Raw genomic sequence first — 27,732 nt, 5'->3', positions numbered from 1 at the left:
CCCAAGGTCCTCCTGCTGTCCCCAAAGGTGGCTGCAAACTCCTCAAACCCAGGTAAGGCGATGCTGGTGGCTCCACGGGGCTTCCCGGCCTGAGGTGCAGGCGGTGCTCCGCTCAGCGCTTGCCCGGGCCCACCCAGGCTGGTGGGTGACCACCCCTGCACTCTCTCCACAGTGCTCCTCATGCAGGAAACACTCCCCGGGTGGCACTGAAGCCAGGGAGTCCATAAGAGCAAAATGATTCTGATAAATTGCATTCCTATTACTATTAATTTTATTAGTGTTGACAGCTGATAACATTGATGGTCAAAACAGCCTTACAGGTACATACTACTTTTTATCTCCACTTTGCAGATAAGGAAACTGATGCCCAGAGAGGTAAAGTGACTTGTCCAAGGTCACACAGCTCGTCAGTGGCATTGGTGGGAACTAGGACTCCAGTGCCCTGATCCTGACCCCAGGGTGTGTCTCCTTTCATTTTCTGGTGTCACAAATCTCCAGGCAGGGGACCGCCGTGCTTCCTGCGGGCTCCAACTGCCCAGCATCCCTGGACGCTTTAGGCTCTGGCTGCACAACCAGGGGTCACCAGCCTCACCCCATCTCGACCAGTCCTCCGAGGGCCCTGCAGCAGATCACCCTCCTGGCCATCGGTCCGTGAAAGGAGGGGCCGTGCAGGAGGCAGTTTACAACCCCCAGACTTTCGTCCTCCTTCTGGCCTCTTGACTCACCCACCCGGTCCCCAAACTGACGGCGCTTTAGCCAACCTCCCAGATGAAGCATAGGCTCTCTGGCTTTGGGAAGAAAACCAGACTTCCCAGAGCTGGACATAGGCAGATGCCCCCTGGGTGATGGCTGGAAAGCATCAGAGGACAGAGCCAGGAGAGGACAGAGATGCTTCTTTCCAGGTGCAGTAGGTGACTCGTGCCCCAAACTGCTCACATCCCTCCTGGCTTTGAATTCAGTGTGAGCTGGGGCCGAGCACACAAGGGGACCAGGGAGAAGAGTCTTTCTTGGGACAGAACCGGCCTGTAAGAGCCTCGAGGACCCCTTCCCAGGCATGGCAGCCTTGCTCCCTCACCTCCTTCAGGTCATTCCGCACAGGTCACCTTAGTGACACCGCTGGCCACCTGCTCCAGAGTCGACACACCCTCTTCTGCTTTGTTTGTCTCCCAAGCACTTTTCTCCATCACATCCTTCTCAGCTCGTCTTCTCGGCAAGGCCAAACCCTGCCAGCCCCTCCGCACAGGGCTGCAGACTGTTGGCCACGTGGCACCCTGTTAGGTCCGGAGCCGAGAGGGAGACACACGAAGCCTCAGGTGTAGCAAAATGCTGTTTATTTGAGCGTCTGCGTGCAGATGGGTGAACACTGAAAAGAGCGTCCACGCAAGAAAGGGGAGAGCCTTGGGTTTCATAGAGGGTTTTCCAGGGGAAGTAGAGTAACTGGGCCAGAATAGCCGCTGTAATGAATTCTTGTCAAACAGCCAGTTCTTGGGACCCTTGATAAGGAATGGAAGTTCCCCCCTTGCATTCCATTCCGTTATCTCCCTAGGGGTCCCTCACCCTGGTGAGCGCCAAACCAGAGTTTCTCAAACTTGAAAATGCAGAGCAGTCGTCCTGGGGTCTTGTTCAATGCAGAACTTAAACCCACAGGGCTGGAGAGGCCCGAGAACTGGCAGAGGTAATGGCTCCCTGGCGATTCAGGCTCTAGAATTTAGCCCGGGGGCCAGTATTCTTTCCAATTTCTTTCTCTCCCTCTCCTTCCTCTCCCCATTTTGCTCACCATCTCTCTGTTCCTACCTCTGCCCCTGCCCTCCCGCCAACCACCCGAGGCGTTAATTGGCACCCTCAAGCATTGCCCCACCTTGCTGGGCTAAAAGGCCGACCCTGCCCCCCATTCTAGGGGGCTCCTTATCTGCAAGGCAGAAACAACATTAAGCCTAGAGACCCCTGAACTTAGCAAGCCTGAGCTGGGCTCATCGCAGTCCCTTCTTAATAACCACATAATGACTCCTATTAACAGACCATCAAAGGCAATTACTCCTCCGAAGGCACAAAGGCTCCCACAAGCTGTTTTTCTCAACGCTCATAGCAAACGCCTTCAGAACCTGCAGCGGCTGCTCCACCCTCCTGAGGGCAAATCTTACTGAATGGCCTTCTTCCTCCTCCTCTTCTCCAGCGGCTTCTCAGCCGACAGCTCATTGCCGGAGGGTCCCTGGAGGAGTCTTCCTCATCCTTTCCTCCATTTCACTTGTGTGGGGACGCTGATGGGGACACGAGGAACCATCGAGAATCAACATAGTTTGTCCTGCAGGAAAAACGTGCAAGTGCCTGTGCTTGCAGGCATGTTTGTGCAGCTCGGACTGCAAGAGTGGGGAAAAGGGATGACCCACCACACCCTGTCTGTGAAACGGAACACCAGGTGGCCGGAGAAACAGCTAGGATGTTCCAGAACAGTAAGAGCCTACACTGAGTTTTGCGTACTATCTGCGCATGCCTACTCTGAGCACTTTACATGTATTATCTCATTTAATGTCACAACATTAAAAGTGACAGACGGACAATGATTATCCACATTTGCTAGCTAAGGAAACCAAAGCTTAGGTGGTATTACCTATTTTTGCCCCAAATTGAATTTCACTCTACAGCAACCAATCTGTAAACAAACTTTAGCAAGTGTTTTTACGTATAAACCATGAGAAATAAAACAAAAGCTTCTAGAAAGTAAGGTAAGAGAGCATCTTCATGACCTTGGGATAGGCAAAGATTTCATAAAGAAAGCGCAGGAAGTATAAGCTTCCCGGCCTTGGAACGAGCTCTTTACTCCTGTGCGTGTTCCAGCCTGGCACACAGAAAAGCAGCAGGTGCTGCACCGGGACTTTCTCAGCACATGAAGTCCCAGCCCCCACTTCAGTTTGGAACTGCATTTGGAGAAGAGACGGTTGTAAGCGCAGGGAAGGGGGAACCCTCGCCACGCCAATCCCAAGCAAGGGCTGATGATCGGGGGTGGCGGGCACCCCTGGCCCCAGCCCTGGCTGCAGTGCATCTGGCCGTTCCCTGCAGTCCCTGCCGTGGCTGGTCTCTTGACAGTGGGGCTGACAAGGAATCAGAATGCCCTGGAGGGGTCAGCGACTAGGAAAAGGCCAGGGGGCTGCTGCACCCCCACATTGCTCTGTGGGTTACAAGGGCCTTCGTCTCCACTGTCATTCTATCCTGACACCAGCCTGGTGGGGACCTACTTCCCCTGTGTCACTGAAATGACTTGCTGAGGCCTCCCAGCAAGTGGCTGAGGAGCCCCTGGCCTGCTGCCCTTGGGGACACCACTGTGCTTTTCAAGTGAGGACCACGAGCTGCAGGGTCCTGACCAGCTTGCCCAGGACCGACCTGGATAAGCTCGAGCTCAGAGGTCGGGGCTGGCGTTTCCATCGGAGGCCCTGCAGGACTCCACCGGGCTGGAAACACCTGGCTGGTGTTATAGCTCCTTGTGTACTCTCTGCCTCCCCCAGAGTGTGAGGAGCTTAAGATCCAAATTCATCCCTGCATCCTAGGCCAGGTGCTTGGTAACCACGGTGTGGACGGGAGGAGAGTATCAGCAACCACCCCTGGGCTCCTGCCTGTGGCTTCCCGGATATCCTGGGATCCTTGGGAAATTGCTCCCCTCAGCTCCAGGGGTGAGCTCGTGACCAAGCCCTGGCCGGTCTGAGCATTCCAATCCTCGGCCAATGTGATCGGTTCAGGGACAGACACATGACCTGAGTTAAGCCAATGAAATGCAATCCTGGGATTTTTACTGAAACTGTCAGAAAAGAGGCATTGCCTTTCCACTGGGGCTCCAAAGCTGATTGGATGGAAGCATGGACGTGCAAATGCCATCTCTGCTGAGGTGGGGAGCATGAGCCTTGGGTGGAAGACGACTCAGAGGACGGCAGTGGTGACAATGGAGAGAGGGCAAAGTCCTAATGATGGTCTTGTTTGAGGGTCTGGTTCCAGCCGTGACAGAAGCCAGTGTCACTCGTGAGCTTCTGAGTTTCAGCAGCCAATCAATTCCCTTTTTGTTTGAGCCAGTCTGAGATAGGCTCAGAGTCCTAGCTAAGACCCCCAGGTCCCTAACTTCCTCTGATTGCTGAGTACCTTCATAAAGAACACAGCCTAGGGCATGGGGGCAGTGGTGACTTGCTTGAGGACCGAGAGCAGAACTGAGGTTTCCTGACTCTGAGACCCTTCCCCATATGACATATGACCCTCCCAGCTACTCGGGAGGCTGAGGCAGGAGGATCACTTGAACTCAGCAGTTGGAGGCTGCAGTGAGCTATGATCAGACCACTGCTCTCCAGCCTGGGTGACAGAGTGAGACCCTGTCTCAAAAAAAAAAAAAAAAAAAATTTTTTTTTTAAATCAGCTCAAACAAAAAGGAGATTTACTGACTCACCTAACCAGGAAGTCCAGGGTTATCTTGCTGCAGGCACAGCTGGATCCAGGGGCTGAAGCAATGATGGCAGCAGGGCTCCGTCTGCATGTGGCTTTCTTCTGCAGGGAGGTGCTCTTCCTGTGCAGGCAAGATGACCACGAGCAGTCACACACTCACAATATCCCAGGGGAGCAGTGACAGCCAAAAGAACACTTCTCTCTCACAAGATTCTCCCACCAGTCTCAGGGAAGAGTCTCACTGGTCCTGTCTGGGCCACATGCCCATGCCTGAACCATCTCTATGGCCAGGGGAGAGAACCTTTGGATTGGACAGTCTGTGTCATATGCCCACCTGTGGCAGGAGCAGGGCTGTGACTGACAGCCCTACCGGGACCCCAGGGCACGAGGGACGTGCTGTCCAGGGGAACCTAAAGAAGTACACGAAGGCTTGCTTCAACCACTGAAGGCTTGAGACTGCACGTGAGGTGGTCTGGACGGCTGGCTGGGATTTACTAGGGGACAGTGAGGACAGCAGAGGGAACAGGCATGAGACAGGAATGATCCCAGAGAACGGCTGGAGAAGGAAAGAAAGCAGAGGCAGCCCAGAGCCTCGCGCCCCTGCCTCCCTCTGCTCCAGTCTCCCTGCTCCTGGCCTGTCTGCCGCCTGCGTCTGGGGATGGGGCAGTGGGTGGCGCAGAGAGAGGTGACGAAGCAGATAGGACCCTGACTTCTAGTTGGGCTGTCTGAAAATGGAGTTTGGCACCACCAAATCCTAGCTGAAAGCACGCTCAGGTGTGCAACACTGCAAATCATCGGGAAGCGAGGAGGCTAAATAGGCAGGTGCAGCTACCAAGACCTTTCTGGCAGGTGGACCCGGTCCCTGCCGCACGCTGGCTGCAGTCTCCAGGGACAACGGAGGCCATCACTGCTGGGCTTTACCGCCAGAGGCAACAGCAAGGATGAGACAGTGCTCAGGATTTGGAATCTAACATCCTGCATTCAGATTTTTTGTGTTTTTATAAAGTGAGTAAATATATAGCTATGAAATAAAACTACCCATAATTCCACCACCTGGAGAGGACCACTGTTAGCAATTTTTTATATATCCTTCTATATGTTTACATATATTTCCTTCTATGTTTCTATATTTTTTACACAAAATATATAGATACAGAAGGTACATACCAACTGTTTCATTTAACAAAAAAACTTGGGGGCCATACTGTTTGGTGACCTGTTTAACACTGTATGTGTCAGCCTTTGTCCGTGCCATTGCCTGCCCTCTGGTTCAATGGTGAGGAATCTGAGGCGCAGAGGAGGGAAACACCTTGCTGTTTTCACATAGCAAGTTCCTGGTGCACCAGAAACCAGGACCTGGCTCTGGTCCACTCAGGCCCTTTCCAACCATGATGCTGCAGCATGGTGACCTCCCTTCTGAAGGTGACACTTATGTTCAACATGGGGGGTCTGTGGCTTCCATTTGCAGGCAGCAGCCAGGGGCAGGCGGTGCCATCATGCCTTGGACTCCACTCCCAGCAGACCCCAGGACTCACACAACCCCCAACCTCAGGGCAGCCTGCAGAGCAGCCTGCCAGGTGGCCTGGCCAAGACCCTGGACCCTGCCTCCCAGGAGCTGTCATCTCCTGCCCTCCAGCTGGGCCCAGTCACTACACAGAGAGATGGGTCTAGACTTTACCTCTGGCCAAGAGACAAGGTGTGGTTGGTTCAATCAGAGGCCATGGACACATCCCAAGCATATCCAGGCCATCAGGGACACGTGGTACATTTTTCCTAGGGCCAGACAATGAACGCTCGGCTCCAGAAAGGGAGCTATTCATCAGCAAATGTCACAGCAGGGGACACCAGGGCCCCTGACAATGAAAGCCATCCCGAAAGGCAACTCCATTACCCTGAACCTTCCCAGGGAACTGGGGACAGTGGGGAGATTGAAGGACAACTGCCGCCTGTTGAGACAGGAGAGGAAAAGGACTGAGAGCAGATGGGTTGAGAGCACCGGACTGGAGTCTATTAGCCTGGGTTCAAATTCCCTTCCAGCTCTTGCTGGCTGTGTGCCCTTGGGTGTGTTGCATGCCCTCTCTGAGCCTCACCCTCTACATCCATAAAATGGGATTACCCATACTATCTACCTTGCTGTATTATGGGCATCTAAATGAGGAGATGGGGAGAGCTCTTAGCACATTGGTGGATACGTTACCCACGGTTTTTATTCCTTACCTTGTGGTGCTGAGAAAGGAGAGATCACACAAGTGATCTCTCCTAACGGTGTGTTAATCATTTTCTAAACTAAATGTATTAGACATTGCCTGCCTTTTTAAACAGAGTAAATGAAATTTAACATGTTCCCAATAACTCAGAATTAACATTACCAAGTTATTATATTCTGACATGATACAATACAGTCCACAGAGGTGGCTGCGTGCATGTCCATCACATCACCATGTCCTCTATCACCCCCAGCTCATGGTCAGAGCTGAGAAACCAAAGAGTGTGTTATAAATGTATGTAAAGTAAGAGTTAATAGGCCCCTAGAGAGGAGCTGCCTGTTCTGCACAGCTGTGGTAGAACACTGAGATTGTTATCTCAGGCCTTCTACTCACAAAACTATCATAGATTCACTCAAATGTGTGACTATGTCTATGATGTAAAAGGTGCCCCCTTAGATGGGAAGCCCTTGTGCAGTGCACAACCTCCAGAACCATACACAGCTGCCCTGCTTGGCAGCCTAGTCCCATCCCCTTCCCTGCCCTCATCTTTCTGCTTCCCCTCCCTTTGCCCAGAGCTCTCAGGCCCACTGGAGTGCAACCTTGACCTTACAGTTTACCATTTTATGTATAACTCATCCCTCCCTGACTAGGGGCCCCAGCTTTTTACCCCACTCCCCTGCAGACAGCAGGGATTGAAGATGAGGGACAGAAGGCTGATGGTCCCATTTAGGGACGCCTGGAGTGGGCAGGGAGGCAGGATGTAGTGAACTTTAAATGAATGCATGTCCATGGGCCAGGAAGTATGAGAGCTAACAGTACAAGCTTTGGAGAAATCCCAGCCTCCAACCAGCTGTGAGAGGCCGGACAGGCTTTTAGCCTTCCCAAACCTCACTTTACTTTCTGCAAAAGGGAATCACTGCAGGGCTGCTGGGAGGATCTCAGAACTGATCTGAGCGAATGCTCAGTGCACTGTAAGGGCTCAGCCCGAGAGCCACTGTCATTACTATTAGCAGCATCCTCCGCCCGGCCTCTGCCCTTCTGCCTGCAGCCTCCAGGCAGCTCCTGCTTTAAATAAAATTGGGACACTCCAGATTTCTAAAAGAAAACCACACGGCGGGGAGGAGCGAGGGTGTCGCAGAGAGAAAGGATTACTCACTTTACCAAAGTACCTACTACTGGGTAAACAGAAACACGCAGACTGCTTTCAATGGGATTGGTTTTCTCTGGGGGACATCTCTGACACAGAATGGAAAATGTGCCCAGTTTTGCCCCAGGCGGCTCCTTGCGCTGTCCCCTCTTGCCCCTGCGGCTGCGTGTTGCTGCCCAGACATCTGGACCCCAGAAGCCCCAAGAACGACCACGTGCATCTGAAGAGGCACAAACCCAGCTTCAGAGCGAGACGGCCACAGGTGCAAATCTCGGCTCTGCTACTCCGCAGCGACGTGGCCCTGGAGGGTGGTCACAGTGCCTGTGGCATTTGTGGGGTGGAGGGAGTCACACGAGACGAGACGGTGTGTGCAAAGCACCTGGTGCTGCTGGCAGGGTTACTACCACCGCCAGCCAGGAGGCCGTGCCCCGAGGCAGGGTGGGTGGGAGAAGAGCTGAAGCACCTGCTCTCAGCCCCTGTCCACACACACGGAATTCTGACACGGCTGTCACCTCCGTCTGGCCAGAACAGTGGATCCGACCTTTTTGGCGGGATCACCAAATGCATTTTCCATATTACTACACGTTTAGTTTAGAATGAATGCAAGTAAAAGGATACCTGACTGGAAGTGGCTGAAACTATAAAGATGTTTAATTACCTTGTGTAACAAGTCACCCACAAAACTGTCACCAGGGTTTAACTTTTCTGGTAAGCATCACCCCTGTGCCGGCCTTTTGTCCTTAAGACTTGTCACCTCAGGGCTGCAGCAGCTCCATAACCTGGGAGGAAGCAGGTGAGGTCCTGGCCCTCCCTGCCCCTCTTTATGGAGGGAGCAGACTTCTCCGCAGACCCCCTTGCAGACACCAGACATCCGCTTACATTTCAAGGGCCAGAACTGGGTCACCAGCCCTGTCCTTACCCAATTGTACCAGGGGAAATGGGAAGTTTCGAGTGGCTTGAAGCTGTCACAGCTCATCCACTGAGGCTGAGGGAGGGACTCGCAACAAGGTTAAGAAAGGCAGGGAGTGGCTGTCAGCTGGCAACCACACGTGGTGCCACTTTACATGACAAGCCGAGCCCCTTTGCTAACCAGAGGAAGGCACTGGGGCCCAGAGAGGAGGTTCAGGCCCTTGTCCAAGGCCACATGTGACTTCACATAAGGACCAGGATGCAAACCCAGCCAAGCCCCTGTCCCCGAGACTGTCTGAGCTTGACAGAGGCATGACACGGACAAAGTCAACACCATTAGAGGAGAGAGCCCTCAACGTGCCCAACTGTGCCTCACCTGCGTCCAAGCCCACGGCTGGGGGAGCCAGAGCACTTCCCGCCCCTTTCAGGAGCTCAGTGGGCGGGTCAGCAGCAGCCTAGGGCCCCACAAACAGCATCCCAGTAGCTGCCTGGACACTGGCCAGGCTGCCTCACGCCCCAGGGCTGACCCATGTCTCTGAAGAGCCTCAGGATGCCTCATGGTTGCCTTCTGCTGCCAGCAAAGGAAAGGGCCGGGGCCGGGGCGAACGCAGAGCCCAGGATGCCCTCACAACCGGCCACCCTGCCTGCCAGAGCCTTCAGCCCGTGCCAGGCAGGCCCCACTCCGGAAGCAACCCTCCAGCTTCCTGCCTCGGCCAGTCTGAGGATGTCCCCTGAAGAAACTTTCACACTCTGGCTACTTCCATCTGTTTCGTCCCAGACTCCTGGAAAGTGAACAAAAGGCAATCAGACTTCACCAGAGGCTCTAAGAACACCCCTGAAGTCAGTTCCACCATCTCAGAGCTGGAGCGCTCAAGGCCAGGAGGAGGCCTGCACCTGGTGACAAAGTAACTTTAACCCAGAGGTGGGCCAGGCACCCGCTCTGGCCTTTCAGTGGTCACCAACAGCAAAGGCTCCCAGGGTACCGAGGCCCAGCATGTGCCCAAAGACAAAAGCCTTTACACACTTGGCCTTCACACCCAGACTTCCCTTCCGGGTCAAAGTCCTACTTACATTTTATGGCAGACACGGGGACCCCTGGGGAAACCGCATGTGGCTAGATCCCAGGACACACTCATTCCTGTCCACGTCCTTCCAGCCCATCCCCACACGATCACAGCTGCCCACACACCCAGGCGGCAGGTCCCAGTCAAAGCATTTGTTCTTATCCACGTTCACTTCAAAGTTTTTATGCTCGTCCCATAACACAAGGGCTGAATGCCGTGTGGGGGAGGAAGGTGGGCGCGGCTCGGTCGCCATCGTCTCTGCCCTGACCCAGGGGATCGGAGCGGCCGGCAGTTGTAAACCTGCCCTGCCGGAGCTTTCTCAGAGTGGACGCTCCCCGTCTTCAGAGCTTGGAAAGTCTGCATACCTTGCAAGCGTGCAGGCTGCAGGGCTGCGTGAACCAAGCAGAATTTTCCATTTATAGAATAATCATCTTCATACCACTCTAGGGGCCAGCATTCTCGTGGTAAGAGCTCAGAGTTCAGTGTCAGCAAACCTGCCAGGCTTCTGAAGGAGCCCCACGGCATTGAGGCTTTTGTTTAGTTTTGGTGGGAGAGGGGGAGGAAATAAAGGAATGACTTTCTAACTTGAGAGCCAACACAAACTTGGAAAAGGAACGGGTTGGCAAGTGCAGAATATTACTGCCTGGTTTCCGGACTCCTATCAACCGTCGGGGGCTAGGAGGGCAGGAAGAGGCTGAAAAACGTGTCTTCAACCCCAAACCCGTCAGGTGGTCCAACCAGGCCTTGCTTTGCTGCCTCACCCTCCCCTGTGCCTGCCAGCCCAGCCCTGCTCCCTCAGGGCAGAGCCCCAACCAAAGGTACATCTCCTACCTCTCTTCTTTCCAACTTCCTCTGTGTTCTGTATTTGATTTCTGCTGACGCATGCACAAACTCAGTCAGAAATACCTTCTGAGTCTATGGTGCAGTGGAAAGGCCACCTGGCCAGGAGTGATGGGACCTCAGTCCTCGTCCTGGCTGTCAAATAGTCACTGCGTGGCCTTAAAGAAGTCATTCTCTTCTCCAGGTCTCATTTTCTTCATCTGTAAAGTAAGATTGGACCGAATGATCCCACAGATCCCTTCCACTGCTGACATTCTGATGAAATCACTCATTTGTTCTAATATTAACCGATGCCAGCACTAGGTTCTGGGCATCCCCTGCTGGGCCATTCTCCACCTGCTGGGCACAGCCAGACCCCTGAGCATGGCCTCAGGCCTAATGAGGGCTGCCCCATCATTGTTTCAGTAGCCACAAGGCAGGCCTGGGGAAGGAAAGACCCCCACCATGCACCAAGGGGCCCACCCTGCAGCCCACCCAGCTAGCAGGGAGGCATTTTCCTGGTCCTGGTCTTAGGCCCCATCCTAGAAGAGCCCTCAGTACCTAAAACCTTTCCTACTTTCAATTAAAGAAAAAGAAAGTGCCTTTTCGTGGGAAGCACAAGACCACCTCTAATTTCCTAATCAAAACTCATTTTTTGACTTTTATTCTCCAGTTCTTACAACAAATATTTTATTCATTTCAAAGTGTTAAGTTATGATGTTGAATATGCTTTGTTTTTCAAACTGCACACACCCCAGATTTCGATCCAGGCCCCTGAGGGTGAGAGGCTACACACACCCGCCTCAGTCACGGTCCTAGGCTCTCCTGGCCCAGCCCCAGCCCTGCCTAAGGCGCCGGCTAATGGCCACCCAGTCTCTGAGCACCTGTTGGAGGCTGCTGTGCGCTGTGGGAAAGGCCTGCGTCCCTCCACTACTTACTACAAGAACCATAACCTCTCTGAATCTCAGGGTTCGTAAGCATTTCACCCGGTGGAAAGTGCTCCAACGCGCTGTGCAAACGGAAGTTCCTTGATGCGCGAACTGCATCCTTCCACCGTGCGCAGTCCTGCTTCCCCCACAGCTTTTCCTGCTGTTGTTGATGAGAAGGGGGGAGGAGAGAAGGGGCTTCTCGGAATGTGGGCCTGAGGCATTAAGGACTGGGAGGTGGGGGCATGTACCCGTCGCCATCCCAACCCCTGTCCTCGCTGAACCTCACCACCAGGCCGAAGGGGACCCAGGCCCAGTCACCTGTTCCAAAGCCAGGGCTCCGCGCTCACACGCAGGAGGGCTCCAGCGACCGCCCCTCCCCGGCCCTTCACTCCCCTACTTTCCCCGCACCTCCCAGCTGTGCGGGAAGGGCACGCCCCCCGCCCGGACTGCACCAATCAGCATCCGGAGCGACGCCGTGGCGCAGGGGCTCTGGTCGGCAGCCAATTAGCGCGCTGGCCCGAGGCGGCGCCTCGCCCGCCCCCTTCCCAGAATGAAAGCGCCGGGCAGCTGGCGAGGCCCGCGCAGCGCGGGGCGAGGGAGCCGCGCGGGCCGGAGCGGAGCGCGCGCACTGCCCGCCCGCCCCCGGCGCGCCCGCCTCCGCTCCGCCTCCGTCCGGGGCGCGGGCGAGGTGGCCGGGGCGGGGGAGCGCAGGGGGCAGGGCCGCGGCGGCAAGGCCGGGGGGGCGGGGAGGAGCGGGGCCCGATAAAAGGCGGCGAGGCGGCCCCACCCCGCGGCAGGCCGGCGGGCAGGCTCGGCGCGTCCCTTCCGTCCGGCCGGCGCCGGCGGCGGGGAGGCGGCGCGCGCGGCCCGCCCATGGAGGCTTTCCCCTGGGCGCCCCGCTCGCCCCGCCGCGGCCGCGCCCCCGCGCCCATGGCGCTCGTGCCCAGCGCCCGCTACGTGAGCGCCCAGGGCCCGGCGCACCCGCAGCCCTTCAGCTCGTGGAACGACTACCTGGGGCTCGCCACGCTCATCACGAAGGCGGTGGACGGCGAGCCCGGCTTCGGCTGCGCCCGCGGTGCGGACGGCGGCGGCGGTTCCCCGCCCTCCTCCTCCTCCTCCTCGTCCTGTTGCTCCCCCCACGCAGGGGCCGGGCCGGGGGCGCTGGGGCCCGCGCCCGGGCCACCAGACTACGATGAGGACGACGACGACGACGACAGCGACGAGCCGGGCTCCCGGAGCCGCTACCTGGGGGGCGCGCTGGAGCTGCGCGCGCTGGAGCTGTGCGCGGGCCCCGCCGAGGCCGGGCTGCTGGAGGAGCGCTTCGCCGAGCTGAGCCCGTTCGCGGGTCGCGCCGCCGCGGTTCTGCTGGGCTGCGCGCCCGCCGCCGCCGCCGAAGTGACGCCGCGCGAGGAGCGGGCCCGGGCGTGGGCGGCCGAGCCCCGGCTGCACAGGGCCTCCGGGGCGGCGGCCGCCCGGCTGCTGAAGCCCGAGCTGCAGGTGTGCGTGTTCTGCCGGAACAACAAGGAGGCGGTGGCGCTCTACACCACCCACATCCTGAAGGGCCCCGACGGGCGAGTGCTGTGCCCCGTGCTGCGCCGCTACACGTGCCCCCTGTGCGGCGCCAGCGGCGACAACGCGCACACCATCAAGTATTGCCCGCTCTCCAAAGTGCCGCCGCCGCCCGCCGCCCGCCCGCCGCCGCCGCGCAGCGCCAGGGACGGCCCGCAGGGCAAGAAGCTGCGCTGAGGGCCTGGGCTCGGGCTGCCGGCACCTGACGCCACCGGGGCTGCCGCCGCCGTCCCACTCTTGGTCTGCGCAGCGTTCCTCCCTCGCTGTCGGGGAGATCTGGAGCTCAGCAGTTGGCTCAACCTGGGACCTCGTCTTGGTGGTTTGTCAAAAGCTGACCGTGTGGAGTACTTCCCTGCCGAGCGTTTGGGACTAGACACTAAAATCTCCGTTTGTCTCTACAGTTTCTAGTTTGCCCACATCCAGAACCGCGGAGGCTGGGTGTGTATTCCACTAACTGAAATATGGCAACTTAGAGGCGCTGTTTATTTACTGTATACGTCGACCTATTTTAGATGCGCATCAGTATGAAATTGTCTCAGTCTAACCTTGAATGTTTCATTTTATGAATGGAGGCACTTTACTAGGTCTAGAATATTTTTTTAAAAGCCTCTGAACTGAGCTTAAAACTGGCGATTTTATGGAATGTTGACAAAATGACTATTTTATTGTTTGAAGCAAGTAATATTCTTAGTTGTCCTTAATCAGTTATTCTAATTCCAGGTGAAGGCAAGCCCCTAGTGCATCACCGTTATGAGAAGTGAAGGTTTTGTAAACTTTCCAGTATTAATTTGGGCGGGTATTCCTCCTTGTGGCTTGTTACGTCCTAGTAAAATGCACAATCTGTAGCAGGTAGAATACAGCTCCTTATCCTCTTATGTACCAGATCTTTTATTACTGAACTAGCAACTAGCCTTTTCCACCTTTAAAAATCGTGCCAAGTCAATCATACTGTGTATAACTTGGAAATGGTGCTGTTAAAAAAAAAAGACGTGTATTTGTACAGTTAACAGTATATGAATTCATTAACCTCACCTATACCTTTCCTACTTGGCCTCTTCTCTACACACCCATCCACTTCCAGTTCTTTAAAAACATTTATGATACTAAGATCAAATGGGAGAAAGGCAAAAGATCAGTATTCACCCTCGATTGCTCAATTTCAGGGCCTCAGTGAAGGAAAGCTCACTCCAGCTGTTGCCTCTCAAACTAAATGGAAGTTGGAGCCCTTGAGCTCTAGGATGTTAATGTAATAACCTGTGTTCAAGAAGGTTCTATTCTAGGCTGTTTGGCTTTAGGCAGTCCTTAAACCAGAGTAAGCACTAATTAAAGGAATTGCCAAGGGTCCCTCATGTTCCTATTCTTACTGGAAGACCCTAAGTCTGTTTCGGGAACCCCACCGATTATGTGAGATTAAACCTGATCTTAGGCAATGGTTCCCAACCCCCACTTTACCTCCCACCCTCACTTTGAAATCCACCATGCTAAATGCCACGTTACAGCACGCCGCTAGCTACACCATCGAGACAGACGCAGGAGGCAATAACAGGTGAACTAAGATGAACAAAGCATGGCTATCTGCAGACAAGTTTCCTCCTTTCCTATTAAACAGCTAACTTCCCCCACAGCAAATTGACTTCATCTGGAACACTCAGTTGAAGGGTATATTACAGGCTGGGGTAAATACTATTAAGTAGCTGTGCGTCCTATCGGTCAAAGGAAGGTGCATCAGGATTGAGAGGGATAAGGAACAGGCACAGTTTCTTAGCCAAGGGAAAAAAAAATCTACCCCTACTAGTCTTAACCCCAGACAACTGCACATTTGACTGGACCGAAGCTTAATAAAAACCATGCAATTACTTGTTTTCTTTTGCTAGAAAAGGTACCAGTTTAAGTTAGCTTTGCTTTTTGGGTAAACTTTTTCAGGTCAACAAGAATTCTCCCACTGCTGTGTTCTACCTTTTCAAAAGGGCCACCATAAACAGATCAGTAGATTCTCCAGGCCAAAAGGACTAGCAAGGTGGCAGGACCAGTTTAGCTACTTTGTAATTTTAAAGAGTCAATTATAGACAATGTTTCCAAGGCCTGGGTATGTGGCTTATGATATATCCTCAATATATGGGAATCACTGTGATGGGATATATGTAATACTAATTTGATACTCTGACACCATTACACTATTTTGCCAGAACTGGGAACATGTTAAGCAGAGAGTGAGCTTAAGTCCTCAAGTCAGGAGAGTGCTGGGAGAAGTATCCAGAAAATGCTCAAGTCAATTATTCATTATACTAATCCACTTAAAAAGAACTTCCATCAGAACGCCTCCGCACTGTGCCAAATTAGCCTCAGTTTTCCACTTAACATTGAAATACTGGGAATTAAAACAGAATATCACTACAGTTCATTTTCTAGAATTCTCTTATGAAAAGTATACTTAAGCACATTCACTTAAAAACAATCCTTGGAACTCAATGTGAAACAAACTAAACACTTTGCAAAACTAAGAAACCCCCCCTTTTCAAAGTTTAAAAAATATACAAAGTAATTTGTGATAATTTTCATATGCTGAATATTTGGCTAAGTAGCAAACCAGTACAGGGAAACTTGAAAAGGGTTTTACCAACTGTGCAGACACAAATTGCCTTAAACTGTTCTTTTCTGTACACTTATTTTCAGTGGCTTTTTTTCTTTTTGTGTGCATTTTAATTTTCCTAACAAGTCCTTTTTGGAAGTTGCAGAATTACTAGCTTTGATTAGAACTTTTGTCATAGATTTATTAAACCAAAATTATACATTTTAAAAGTATATCACAAATATACATATTTAAAGGGAAAGAAAAGACTGCCTAATTTTCTAGTTTGTTCTTAGCTACTAAAACATTATGGAACATTCCTTCCATTGTGTCCCACATATTTCAATTATATTTATAAAATCATAAATCAACCTACAGTCAAAATGTCTTTGGTTAAAGAACGAAATACAGGCAGTTCTTGACACAAAAACATCCCATGCATATAGATGCTAGCCTCCTCCTGGTAGGCACTGTGGACAACTGATGGGATGCAGAAGTCTTTGAGCTGTCGATGTCTCTACCCTCTGATCTGTGCTAACAGCAACATGAAGGAGTAAGTTGGTTGGTCAGCTTTCTTTTAATCCCTGTTGATAAATACTGGGGCGGGGGCAGGGGAGTAGGATGTGAGGCCAGGATAGTGGAAATCTAAGAGCAGGATCACAAAGCAACAGCATGAGACTCCTCTACCCTCCTCCTGTGCTCGGATTCTGACTACCAAGACAAAACTAGGGAGAACAGTATGAGAAATAGTTTGGGCAGAAAGGATGGCTTTGCAGACTAGCCTTTACACATGCATCTGTAACTCACCTAAACCTAATTAAATAAATTATCCGTTGGGACTTCTCTGTGATGTCACAAGTACAGGCCTGCTGTCTAGTAACATAAAACTCACAGCAGGTTACTGCCTCAAATATAATCACTGCTCCTAAATTCTCTTAGAAAAGGTCCTCTCCCCACAAAAGACCTTTTAAGACCTCCAGATGTTTGAAATGCCGAATACAAAGGTAAGTGTTGAAAAAGTAATTTCCAACATTGGTAACATCAAAAAGAAAATGGTACATCTGATTAGGTAACAAAGTATCAATACTCCCTCTTCTGGCCTTATAGCTGTACCAACAGGGATTCTCAACAGTAGACTACTCACTAACAGAAATAATTTAAGTGCCTACAGCCACAGTGAACTTGTAATTAACATTTTCTGAAATTAACTAATTTTTAAAATTTCGGGTGAAAATCCAAGGTGGTACTTCACAGACACAACATGCATATAAACTCAAAGGACAGCATTACAAGGAAACTAAATAATTCTCACATTAACAGAAGAGGACATTTTACGGGAAACATCCTAGCCCCATTTGCTTTATATGTTTAAAGTTATTTTGTATTTTCTTTCTTTGATACTAAACACTGAGAGACATTTAATGGCACTGATAAAAATTCAAGTAAAATAACAAACTCAATATGCAAACTTACCATTAGAACACTAACTAGTTACAACCACAAATCAACACTAAAACAAATTCTGTAAGTATTTTATTTATCACTGAAGAAAAAACACAGCAGCAAGTTCTGTGTTGGCTTCAATGAGACCAAATAGTTAATCTTTAACATTGCTACTACACTTCAAAATTGAAGTCAACACAGTCATTACTACAAATTACTTGAAAGAATCTATCCTGAAGAGAAAATTAGGAAAGAGAATTTAAACAATTCCTCCAAACAACACATTTATAAATATTGTCATATTTAAAATGCTTGAAAGGCATGAATTCTCCATTAATGGAAAAGCAGTTTGCTATTGGCAACAGAAAAAACTCAGCGATAGTTTACCAAATGCTTTAAAATTTAAAAGCTGTACTGTTTTTTGGATTCACACTTGAGCAGTATTTTTGTCATTACAATAACGACTGCAAATTGTTTTACTCACCTTCTTTCAAGTAAAATCTACAGAAAAATCCCACTGTATCCAATGTTTGTAATGTTTACTGCACTTATAGTGAATCTAAAAACTTCCTAAATTTAGTTAATAGTAAATACCTCAAAATATTTAAAGAGGTATGTTTCAACAGCTAACGGTGAAAACTGTTTCAGATCCACTGCTTTAAAGGGTCTTCAAACATGTTTTCTTTAACAGAACCTTACCTCATTCCAATTAACATCGGATATTTCAAAATCAAAAGAAAAGATCAGTTCTATACCAAGATACAGGTGTTACTCAATACCTGAAGGGTTCACATTTTAAATTTATTTTTTAGTTTTTCTTTTTTGTAAACAAATGATTGATGAAATAATGCAACACCTTAAATTCCAGAAAATGGCATGGTTTTCCAACCTTCTGTGGATGTGGTGCATGATCAATCTATTATATAGGATTAATACAAGTTCATGCTTTTTGTGTTATGGTGAAACATTAAAGAATCCAATTTAGATTGGTTGAAGCACAAGTATAATAATCCTTGAATGTGATCAAACCTATGTAAGACACCAATTTGAATCCATTATCTTGAGACTTAACGTCGTACTGTGGTCCATCCATCTTCATCAGTCTCATTTTTAGTACGACGAAGAGATTCCCTATCTTTCTCAGCTCTCCATGAGGCCTTCTCCTTTTCACCTTCTCTTTCTCGGTCTCGGTCTCTGTCTCTTTCTCGGTCTCTTGAAAGAGCTGGGGGAGGAACACGACGAGGAGTATCCCGTTCTTCTGCCCGGTCATCTTTTCTGTCATCAGCACGTCTCCAGGAACTTACTAAAAAGTTTAGTTAAAAAAAAAAAAAAAGGAAAGAAAGACTAAGTTTGTACTGTATTTTGTTGGCTCAAACTAAACATAACTTAAGCAAAAGGAATGCCTCAAATTACTCAAAAATCCTGTACTAAAGAAAGATTAGCAATAAAGAATCACAATTAAAAACCAATAAAAGCTCATGTAATTTCTGATAAAATCTTTAAAATAACATAACAGATTTGCACGTATAACTCAAAATTTGAAAACAAAAGGAAATCATGCCTGGGAAATGTCCTAATTGGTATAAACCTATCATACAAGGTGGCAAAAATCTGGCTGAATGAAAATTTTAAAATTAAAAGGATCTTTAGCTCTAGTTGGAGAATTTTAACAGCAAATTAGCCATATAAATATTAAAGTTTTATATTGTGGCTGTAAGAGAAGAAATACTCTTATGATCCTATTGTGCAGACAAAATATTACAAGCTTGTAAGACAAGCACTTAAGTGCAAAGACGTGAAATTTTAAGAATCTTAAAAAGTATTTTTAACCTAAGTTTCAATGCTCTAATAAATAAATTTCAAAGAAAGAACGTGTACACTTTGTGCTTATCTGCCAGGACCTTACTTTGATATAACTGACAAACTGTTTATTCATTAAATAAATTTTATGAACATATACTGCTGACTATCCAATTCAGTCTACCACTGTAGAGATAAGCTCACTTCACAGCTTGACCATGGAGTTAAGTGTACGAAAATCGTGAATTCTAAGCTGAATAAATATCAACCATTTATTTCTGGTGTACATACAAATTTATGAGATAATTAAATAAAACCTAAAATTCCCCAGAAATGATGGTTCCAATAGTTCGGTTGCATGAAGCCTCTATACCTTCTTCACGCTCTGATCTGAGAGGAGGTCCTCTCCGGTCTCTGTCGTCTCTTAGATCTCGTCTTTCTCTTAGATCTCGTCGATCATCTCTCTCACGACGACGGTCATCCCTATCCCTATCATCCCGGCGACTTGAATCTCTCCAGCTTGAAGATTCCTCCGCTGGTCCTCTTCTCCAGCCACCTTCATCCCTGTAGCCATTTAAAATGACAAGTTCTTGCTATTGTTAGGCTACATGGTAACTGTAAGCGAATATATCCTATCTGAGTTGATGCTGATGCTGAATTTACAAATATAACAGGGACAAAGTTTAAACTTCTAACTTGGCCTCAACCTGACACCTCAAGCATGGAGAGCAAATGAGAACACCTAGATCTGTGCTGCTCCATAGCGTGGCCACTACCCACGTGTTGATCTAAAATAAACTGAAGACATTTCCTTAGTAGCACTGACCACATTCCAAGTGCTCAACAGCCAAATGTGACTGCTGGCTACTATATTGGACAGTACAGATACAGAACATTTTCATCCTTGCAGAAAATTGTATCAAACATCGAACAGTGCTGGTCTATATTTATCAGTGTGTAGCCACTTTGGCAGAGGGAGCAAGGTAAAACTATGACCACTAATAAAAACAAAAGGGCTTTTGATAATTTAAGGGCAGTAAAACTGATTACCCAAAACCACAGGGGGAAAAGCAATGGACTGACAAAGACACCTGGACTGGCTCCACTGCCAAACAGTCACAGACTCGTCTATAACTTGTGGACAGCCATAGGTTAGGCCTCCATTTTCTTACTAAGGTGTAAAGAGGGAATATTTGATTAAATGACCTCTAAAATTTTTTTAAAATGTGTGCTATGATTCTAAAAGATAAAAGTGGTGAGGGTGAGAAGCACCATTTCTCAAAAATAGTTTGGAATACATGAAAGCACTTAAGACAATCCCAATTGCAAATATACAAATAGTTTAATTAGAGCATCAAACCTAGGTCTTCTGAAGCGATCCTCTCGCTCCCCATCTCTCTCCCTGTCTCTTTCTCTCTCAGGCTCCTTGTCATTCTCCTCACGATCTTGATTGTCTCTGTCCCTTTCTTTTTCTCTGTCCCATTCACGGTCTTCTGATGGTCTTGATTCTCGGGGTGGACCCCAGCTCTCTTCTCTGGCTTTTTCTTTCTCTCTCCATCCACCTATTTTTTTAAAGAAGCAAAATATTTTTTCCAGTCAAGAAACAGACTGGCAATCATGAATAGAGATCTTAATGTTGGCCTTAATTCGTCACCGTTCTAAATGCTAACATTCAAACTTCATTTTAAAAAACAGTAAACTAACACTGTATACACATCACTGCAGACTACCACTGCCTATCATCATTAATACATTTTCTAACTTACGTATCTACAGGAAACTTTAAGTCTGGGTTGAGTGTTACATGAAACAAAAGTATCACTGAAAAACGTATATAACTTTTCATATTGTATACAGAGGATTTCAGGTATAAAATCTGTTCTGATGACAGCTCACTCAAGCAGAAAACTTAGTTTTCTCTGAGAGATCGAGCCCCAATTTTCAGTTCGTTTATGCCTTGCAACATTTTCAAAGGTGTCACAGACAAAAAAGACTTTCCTATCCTATTCTCCACCATTTACCACCGACCATCATCTGGTCGTTAAACAAGGACAAATCTTTTGATCACATTTAGCCATGGGATGTCAGAATCTAAGAAAATTATATATGTGCAGGTACAAAGGAAGCAGAGATTTCAATGAAAGTTTATTATAGCTGCAAAACTAACAATTATTGTCACCAACATTGCTACTACCATGTGCCAAGGGACTATCCTAAACCCTCTGCCTATATTAACCTGTTCAATCCTACCATAGCTGAGGGTAAGTATAGTTGATCCTCATGATGTGTACTCTTTACTTGTGAATTTGCCTACTTGCTACAATTTATATGTAACCCCAAGATTAATCTTCATGGCATTTATACAGTCACTCAAAGACATGTTCAGAGTAGCAAAAATTGGAATCGTTTGACACACACATTGTCAGCTGAAAACAACACCCCTCTTATTTCAGCTTTCACGCTGTAAATAAGGGTCTTTCTTCAAGGTCTATTTAGTGCCGTGTTTTTCACATCTTTGTGATTGTTGCTGGTGATTTCATTGTGTAAAATGGCTCCCAAGTATAGTGGTAAAATGCTGTCTAGTGTCCCCAAGCACAAGGTGGCTGTGATGTGTCTTGGGAAAAAAATACATGCATTAATTAGATAAGCTCTGTTTAGGCATGAGTTACAATACTGTTGGCCATGAGTTCAATGTTAATGAATCAATACTATGTACTAAATAAAGGGTCTATAAGCAAAAAGATATAAAACGTGGTTATATATTGATTAGCTGACAAAAACATTGTGACCAAAGGCTCACAGGAACCTAACCTTGTATGTCCTCTAGGAGCAATGAATGGTTCAGTATTCATGGCAACATTACAAAACACAACTACAGCAAATCATCACAAAATCTACTGTACTGTTAACCCCCCCCCATTTTAAATGAGGCAAAATTAAACTGGCTTGCCCAAGGTCACACAGCACAACAGTGGAATGAAGTGAGACTAGAAGAGGCAGAGGTAGGCAACAGAAACCACTAAGGGTAAAGGCAAGGAAGCTGCTCGCTTACATCCGCACTTACAACAGATTGCTCTGGTTACTCCACCTCCCTAATGCAAAAATGGAGCTGGGGGCGGGAAGACCAACAAAGACCAGTTGGAGGGTGAGAAAAATGATGGTGACCCAGAACCAAGTCCAAGCAGGAGGAATAGAGAAGTGCGTGGATTTAAGGAACATTAAAAAGGCAGAACTAAAGTAAATGAAAGATTTAACATAAGGAGGAAGGACCACAGTAAAGGGGAACTCCCAGATTCCAAGCTCATAGTTTGATGGACAATAGGCCCCTGAAAAGAAGGGGGAGCGTTGGTGGGGGGTGGTGAGTGGAGTTTGGGTAGGTTGTGTTTGAAGTCACTGAGGCTTCCAGGTGGAGATATGCCGCATGTAATATGCGGAAATCGCCTGGAGAGGATGATAAGAGACGTCCGTCAAAGACATGTATGCTCTACAACTACACAAGAATAAAGTGTGGTGAGGTGGCTCATGCCTTGAATCCCAGCATTTTGGGAGGCTGAGGCAGGAGGAATGCTTGAGGCCGGGAGTTTGAGAACAGCCTGGGAAACATAGCGAGACTCTGTCTCTACCAAAAAAAAATTAGTAATAATAAAGTGTGGAGAGATGAGCAGGCTGAAGACTAAGGAAGAAAATGAGCTCTTCCAGGTGTAACCCCAGGGCTGGCAGGACTGTGACTATTTAGTACACTTCAGTTTTAATTATTTATTTGTAAGAGGAGGCTGTTCCAAGATAGAACTTGAGGAACACACCATTACTGATAGCATGGGTATAGAAAGAGTCTTCCAGGAAGCAGCCAACAAGACAGAAAGAAAATAAAGAGCATAAGATGACTAAAGAAGAAGGGTGAATTTATTTTAATCGTTTTGGAGTGTGGAATAGCAAAGGCAAATTTTTGACAGAAAAGTCCCTGCACAGATATAAAAGGAAAGATAGAAGACTGGTTTATCTAAAAAATCATGAAGCCCAATCTGCCATCCATTAGGGTAGCACATAAACACATCAAGTAGATTCTATAAAGCATCCAATCTAGTTTCTGAATATTAGACTTTTACCTGGCTTGACAAATGGTCTCCAGGGACCAGGCCTTGAGTCATCACCCCGTCTAGGAATGCGATCATCATCAGCCCGTCTTGAGAGCCGATCATCATCCATGTTTCTCCAAGGCCCCCTATCATCATCTGCACCACGCCTGGAAATTCTATCATCGTCGGCATTCCTCCAAGGTCCTCGATCATCATCCAAGCCCCGCCTGGGCCCCCGGTCATCATCCATGCCCCGTCGGGGCCCCCGGTCATCATCGGTATTCCGCCAGGATGGTCGGTCATCATCAGCACCTCCTCCTCGCCTTGGCCCCCGGTCCTCATCCATCCCACGTCTGGGTCCTCTGTCCTCATCAGCTGTTCGCCAACTTCCTCTGTCCTCATCCAGTCCCCGTCTAGGTGGTCTGTCATCATCTGCATGCCGCCAGCTCCCCCTGTCTTCATCTCCAATTCGTCTGGGAGGCCTGTCGTCATCTGCATTACGCCAGGAAGGTCTGTCGTCGTCTGCCGCGCGGCGAGAGAATCGATCTTCATCAGGACCACGTCTGGGGCCTCTGTCATCATCCATGCCACGCCGGGGGATCCGATCATCATCTGGTCTAAGAGAAGACTCTCTGTCTTCATCATCCCCCAAACGCCGTGGTCGCTCTTCATCTCTTCTGTGAGGCCTCTCCTCATCCCGGCCTTCTCCCCGTCTCCACTCCCTACAGGGCAACAAGAACAATCTTTTTAAGAAGTATATGATGATTTTTGGGAGAGTTATTTTTTTATTTCACCCATTTTTTTTAGATCAGCTTCAGTCTAAATTCATTCATCCTGGTCCTAAAGAAATATGTTTTCCTAATAAAAAGTAATGCAGAATCCACTACCTTTCATGAACAAATAAGCAGACAACTACCTGAAAAAGTTGTATCTGCCCTTTACTGGGAACCCTTTAGAAGCCAAGTAGTTAGAGCAATGTTGTAGTAAACCATAAAAAACATTACAGTAACAATTAGACATGCATACAATTCCTCATGGCTCTACAAAATAAATTTTAAAAACCACCGGTAAGATATTAACAGGACTGTGATTAGGTGGTACTATTTTCCTGGATTCTACTTACTTCTCTGGCGGGCCTCTTCTCCACTCGGAATCCGCTTCAGGGCCTTTTCTCCATGTGCCTTCTGAATCTCTATCTCCCCAACGAGAGTCCTATAATAACAGTTAACAAGAGGTACTACAATGACAACAACTACTGGTATTACCATTCAATCACTTTTGCACTTATACGAAACAATCTCAAACCCTTAAATATAAGCAAGTTTTAAAATTTCATTTCATTCTTAATCTGAGAGGAGACTGACAGTCCAGTGAAACTGGTATTCTCATATACTGTGGGTAGCTTTATTAACTGATAAAACACCACAGGAAGCAATCTGGGAGCACCACCTGGAGCCATTAAAATGTCTAAAGATTTCTTTACTTCAACCTAGAAATTCACTTTTAAGACTATGAAAAAAGCCAAGTGCCCTGTAATGGACAGTACAGTGCCTACTAAGCAAAGAATAGTGAAATAAAATGTCTAATGGGGGTGGTTACATTAACAATATTTCTCTCTTCCAAGTATTGTGCCATCATTAAAAATTCTAAAAAAGATGTTACCTTACAGTGGCACAACCTTTCTACAGGTCAAAGCATACAATTTTAATCACAAATACCCTCTGACAGTCTGGGCACAGCGGCTCACGCCTATAATCCTACACTCTGGGAGGCCCAGGCAGGAGGGGTTCGAGACCAGCCAGAGCAAGAGCAAGACCTCATCTCTACAAAAAATAGAAAAATTAGCCAGGCGTGGTAGTGATTCCCTGTAGTCTCAGCTACTTGGGAGGCTGAGGCAGGAAGATCACTGAGCCCAGGAGTTTGAGGTTGCTGTGAGGTAGGCTGACACCACGGCACACTAGCCCAGGCAATAGAGTGAGACTGTCTCAAAAAAACAAATGACAGAGTTTGTTCCTACAAATGTAACCTAAGGCCATAATCAGACAAATCAGAACTCTGGAAGATATTTTAAAACGAGATCTAGAGGTAGGGTGGAAAGACTAAAATAAAAACCTACAAAGCTAAGAATAACCCACAACTTCAAACAGTTCATGAACAAGAGGACCTTGATTTCCTTTATTTAAATTTTTAAAAAATGTCTTAGCAATGAAACCCTCCAATAACTAGGCATAAAAAGCAATGAAGGACAAGAGTGGCCAGATAACAAGGTGGTCCCTGTCATCACAGCTAATGACTCTGGGGTCTCTCTTAAGGTGAAGGTTGTTCTAAGAGACTTTCCCAAGTGAACACTGAGAGGACATAGACCTTACCAGTCAACGTGACTATGGTCACTACAATGAAGTGAATGAACATCCACAGCCAGAAGACCAACTTTCTCCCACCCCTCACACTTGCCTTGAAAATTATACTCAAAGAAGTCATAGTCTTAGAGGACACAGTACATATAGAACCGCAAAAGAGATTTTTAAGGAGGGCTATGACAACCATTAACAAACAAAAACAATTCTAAAAAAATTAACATGATTGCCAAAAAGTTTTTTTTCAAGTCAGTAGATCCAAGAAAAGAATGGGTCTAGCTGATGAGCAAATGAACTACAACAGGGATGTCAGAGATCCTGGTACAAAAGAACAAAGAGATGAAAAGAGTAAAAGAAACATTAAAAAAGATAGGAGGACTCTGAAAACGCAATAGAGAAAAAAGAGGAAAAATTTCCTTAAGTTAAGGAAATTGTATCTGCTCTAAGGAGAATGAATCCTCTGACTGAAAGGGCAAAAGTACCAAAAAGGAGAAATAAAAAAGACCACACTCATGAGCCTGAACATACTCTTAGTAAAATTTCAAAAATCCTTTTCCAGCAAAGATAGAATTCTAAGTTTCCAAGGCATAAAACAGTATCTGCAGAAGTAACAAGACCAAGACTAGTGTCAAAAATCCTCCCTTCTATAACACTGTGTACTAAAAAGAGAAGCAAAGGTCTCTAAATTTCTGAGATTTTAAACCAGCCAAACCAATGAAATCATTGTTCAACTGTGAGAGAAAAACAAAACTTCTTTTGAGACATACACAAAGACAGTCTTAAAAAATTAACATTGATAAAACCAAAAGTATCTGCAAAGGGGAAAACACGATACAGCGTAAACATACTTGAAACTAAATTATGTTTGCTAATATGGATATAAAAAGCAACTGTTAAGTAAGTCCTAAGGAAAGAGATAACATGTTGTAATGATTTGGAGGTAAAATATCCAGCTTACTGAAATAAAACATAAGCAAAGGTATGCTCAGAATTTTGTTTTGTTATGAAGAGGCAAAGCAGAGTTCTCAATTTATACTGGGAAAGCTTAAAATAGATTTGGGGGAAAATTAGTGATAATCACTAATAGAATAGAGAAAACAAAAATGAACCAAAAAAAGTTTTTCAGTTTGGCTCAACGGTGCCTAAAAGCAAATAAAAAGCTCCAAAACAAACGTTAAGAATAAAACCAAATAGTACGTTAAATGTAAATAGATCAAACTAACTCTCTAATTTAAAGGTGAAGAGAGGACCACAAAACAGAAACAAGAGGTTGAAAATGAACAAAACAGATTTGCAAAAGGTAACTGAAACATTAGAAATCCATAATAGCAGGAAAATTTCCTCACTTGCTTCAGGAGATGAAGTTCCCACCAGTTAACATGATGCAGCAGATTTAAACACAATAGCTCTGATTTCACAGACATATGGAACTTTGTGCCCAACAGAAATAGAACATTCACAAAAATCAGACCATGTTATAAGGACACAAGGGAAAATATATTAAATTCCAAAAAATTGTAAATCATACAGGCCACTTACCAACAAGGAATTAAACTAGAAATTAGCAACAAGAGTAACAAAATTAAAAACCTATCTACAAATACTACCAAACAGAAATTGAAGACTGCACAGAAAACTAGTATCAGGTCTACCCATAAAAATAAGCATTTGATACAGATGTGGCACGGATAAAGAAACAGAGAAAAAGGATGCCAGAAATACTTGAGCTATCTATCTCTTACTTTAAAAAATACGTAATCTTTCCTTTAAAGGGCAAAGTAGGCACATCCCAAGCAAAACGAAGAACATGCAGATAGATGTCACATACACACATAATAAGGCAGAAAACTAACTCAGAAGGGCTGAGGCACAGGTGACTAGGCAGGAGAAAACTGTCAGATGAAACTGATGAAAAAGGCAATAAACATGAAAAGGCCCTGATGCCAAGGCATGTTTTACCTGTGGCTGTCAGCAATGAGGACCAACCAAAGGAAGGTTTGAAATCCAAAAGCAGATGTAGCAATCAAACATGCTATATTATGAAAAATCAAGCATGTCACAATATAGAGAAAGTCTGAAGCTGGGGAAAGATTATGATCAGAGACTAGGAAGCAGACCAGTAAGTAGTACAGGCAAAGAAAAACTTGAATTAAGGAAGTAATGTAGGGACAGAAAGGAGGAGGGTTAGATTGACGAAGGAGGCAACAGTATGCCAAGTGGAAAGAGGAATTCCAGAGATAAGATAGAGGGAACACAGGTCAGTTGTGAACCTATGTGCATATTAAAAATTAATATTTAGAGAAGCATTTGAATCACATAGGAACCTTGTTAGAACGCAGATTCTGATTCAGGTTTGGAGTTGGGCCTGATAGTCTGCATTTCTAACAAGTTCCCAAGGATGCGACACTACTGGTCCACCAGAAA

The 27,732-nt window shown here is 47.3% G+C and overlaps 2 protein-coding genes and 1 long non-coding RNA gene across 4 annotated transcripts in view; 1 reads left to right on the top strand and 2 right to left on the bottom strand.

Annotated features, from left to right (window-relative positions):
- Nucleotides 1-1,324: 1,324 nt before the first annotated feature.
- LOC123650252 lies at nt 1,325-11,872 on the bottom strand. 2 transcript variants are annotated; one of them, XR_006739306.1, is made up of 5 exons: nt 11,813-11,872; nt 10,578-10,786; nt 9,059-10,135; nt 4,424-4,540; nt 1,325-2,302 (listed from the first exon to the last, which is right to left on the bottom strand). It is a non-coding gene; the product is annotated as an uncharacterized LOC123650252 (long non-coding RNA). The 2 variants fall into 2 exon arrangements; XR_006739305.1 differs by lacking the exon at nt 11,813-11,872 and adding an exon at nt 11,504-11,787.
- A 495-nt stretch (nt 11,873-12,367) lies between these two features.
- Nucleotides 12,368-14,097, top strand: NANOS1 (nanos C2HC-type zinc finger 1). The gene has a single exon (XM_045568875.1). The coding sequence runs from the start codon at nt 12,368-12,370 to the stop codon at nt 13,238-13,240; it is 873 nt and encodes a 290-aa protein (XP_045424831.1). The 3' UTR covers nt 13,241-14,097.
- A 3,051-nt stretch (nt 14,098-17,148) lies between these two features.
- The window catches only part of EIF3A (eukaryotic translation initiation factor 3 subunit A), a 36,632-nt gene continuing 26,048 nt past the window's right edge, over nt 17,149-27,732 (bottom strand). Inside the window, exons 18-22 of the mRNA XM_045568874.1 lie at nt 24,075-24,163; nt 22,982-23,673; nt 20,236-20,437; nt 19,249-19,439; nt 17,149-18,378 (exon numbers count right to left, since the gene is read on the bottom strand). Of these exons, the coding sequence (XP_045424830.1) occupies nt 18,143-18,378; nt 19,249-19,439; nt 20,236-20,437; nt 22,982-23,673; nt 24,075-24,163 (1,410 nt within the window). The 3' untranslated portion in view covers nt 17,149-18,142. The remainder of the gene's footprint in view (nt 18,379-19,248; nt 19,440-20,235; nt 20,438-22,981; nt 23,674-24,074; nt 24,164-27,732) is intronic.

The sequence above is a fragment of the Lemur catta genome, chromosome 14 (assembly GCF_020740605.2).
Source record: "Lemur catta isolate mLemCat1 chromosome 14, mLemCat1.pri, whole genome shotgun sequence".
NCBI lineage: Eukaryota > Metazoa > Chordata > Mammalia > Primates > Lemuridae > Lemur > Lemur catta.
The sequence above is the reverse complement of the archived record's forward strand: the minus strand, read 5'-3'. Positions and strand labels throughout refer to the sequence as shown.

Excerpts from the sequence above, each read along its gene's own strand:
- NANOS1 (XM_045568875.1), top strand. The coding sequence starts at position 12,368 with ATGGAGGCTTTCCCCTGGGCGCCCCGCTCGCCCCGCCGCGGCCGCGCC.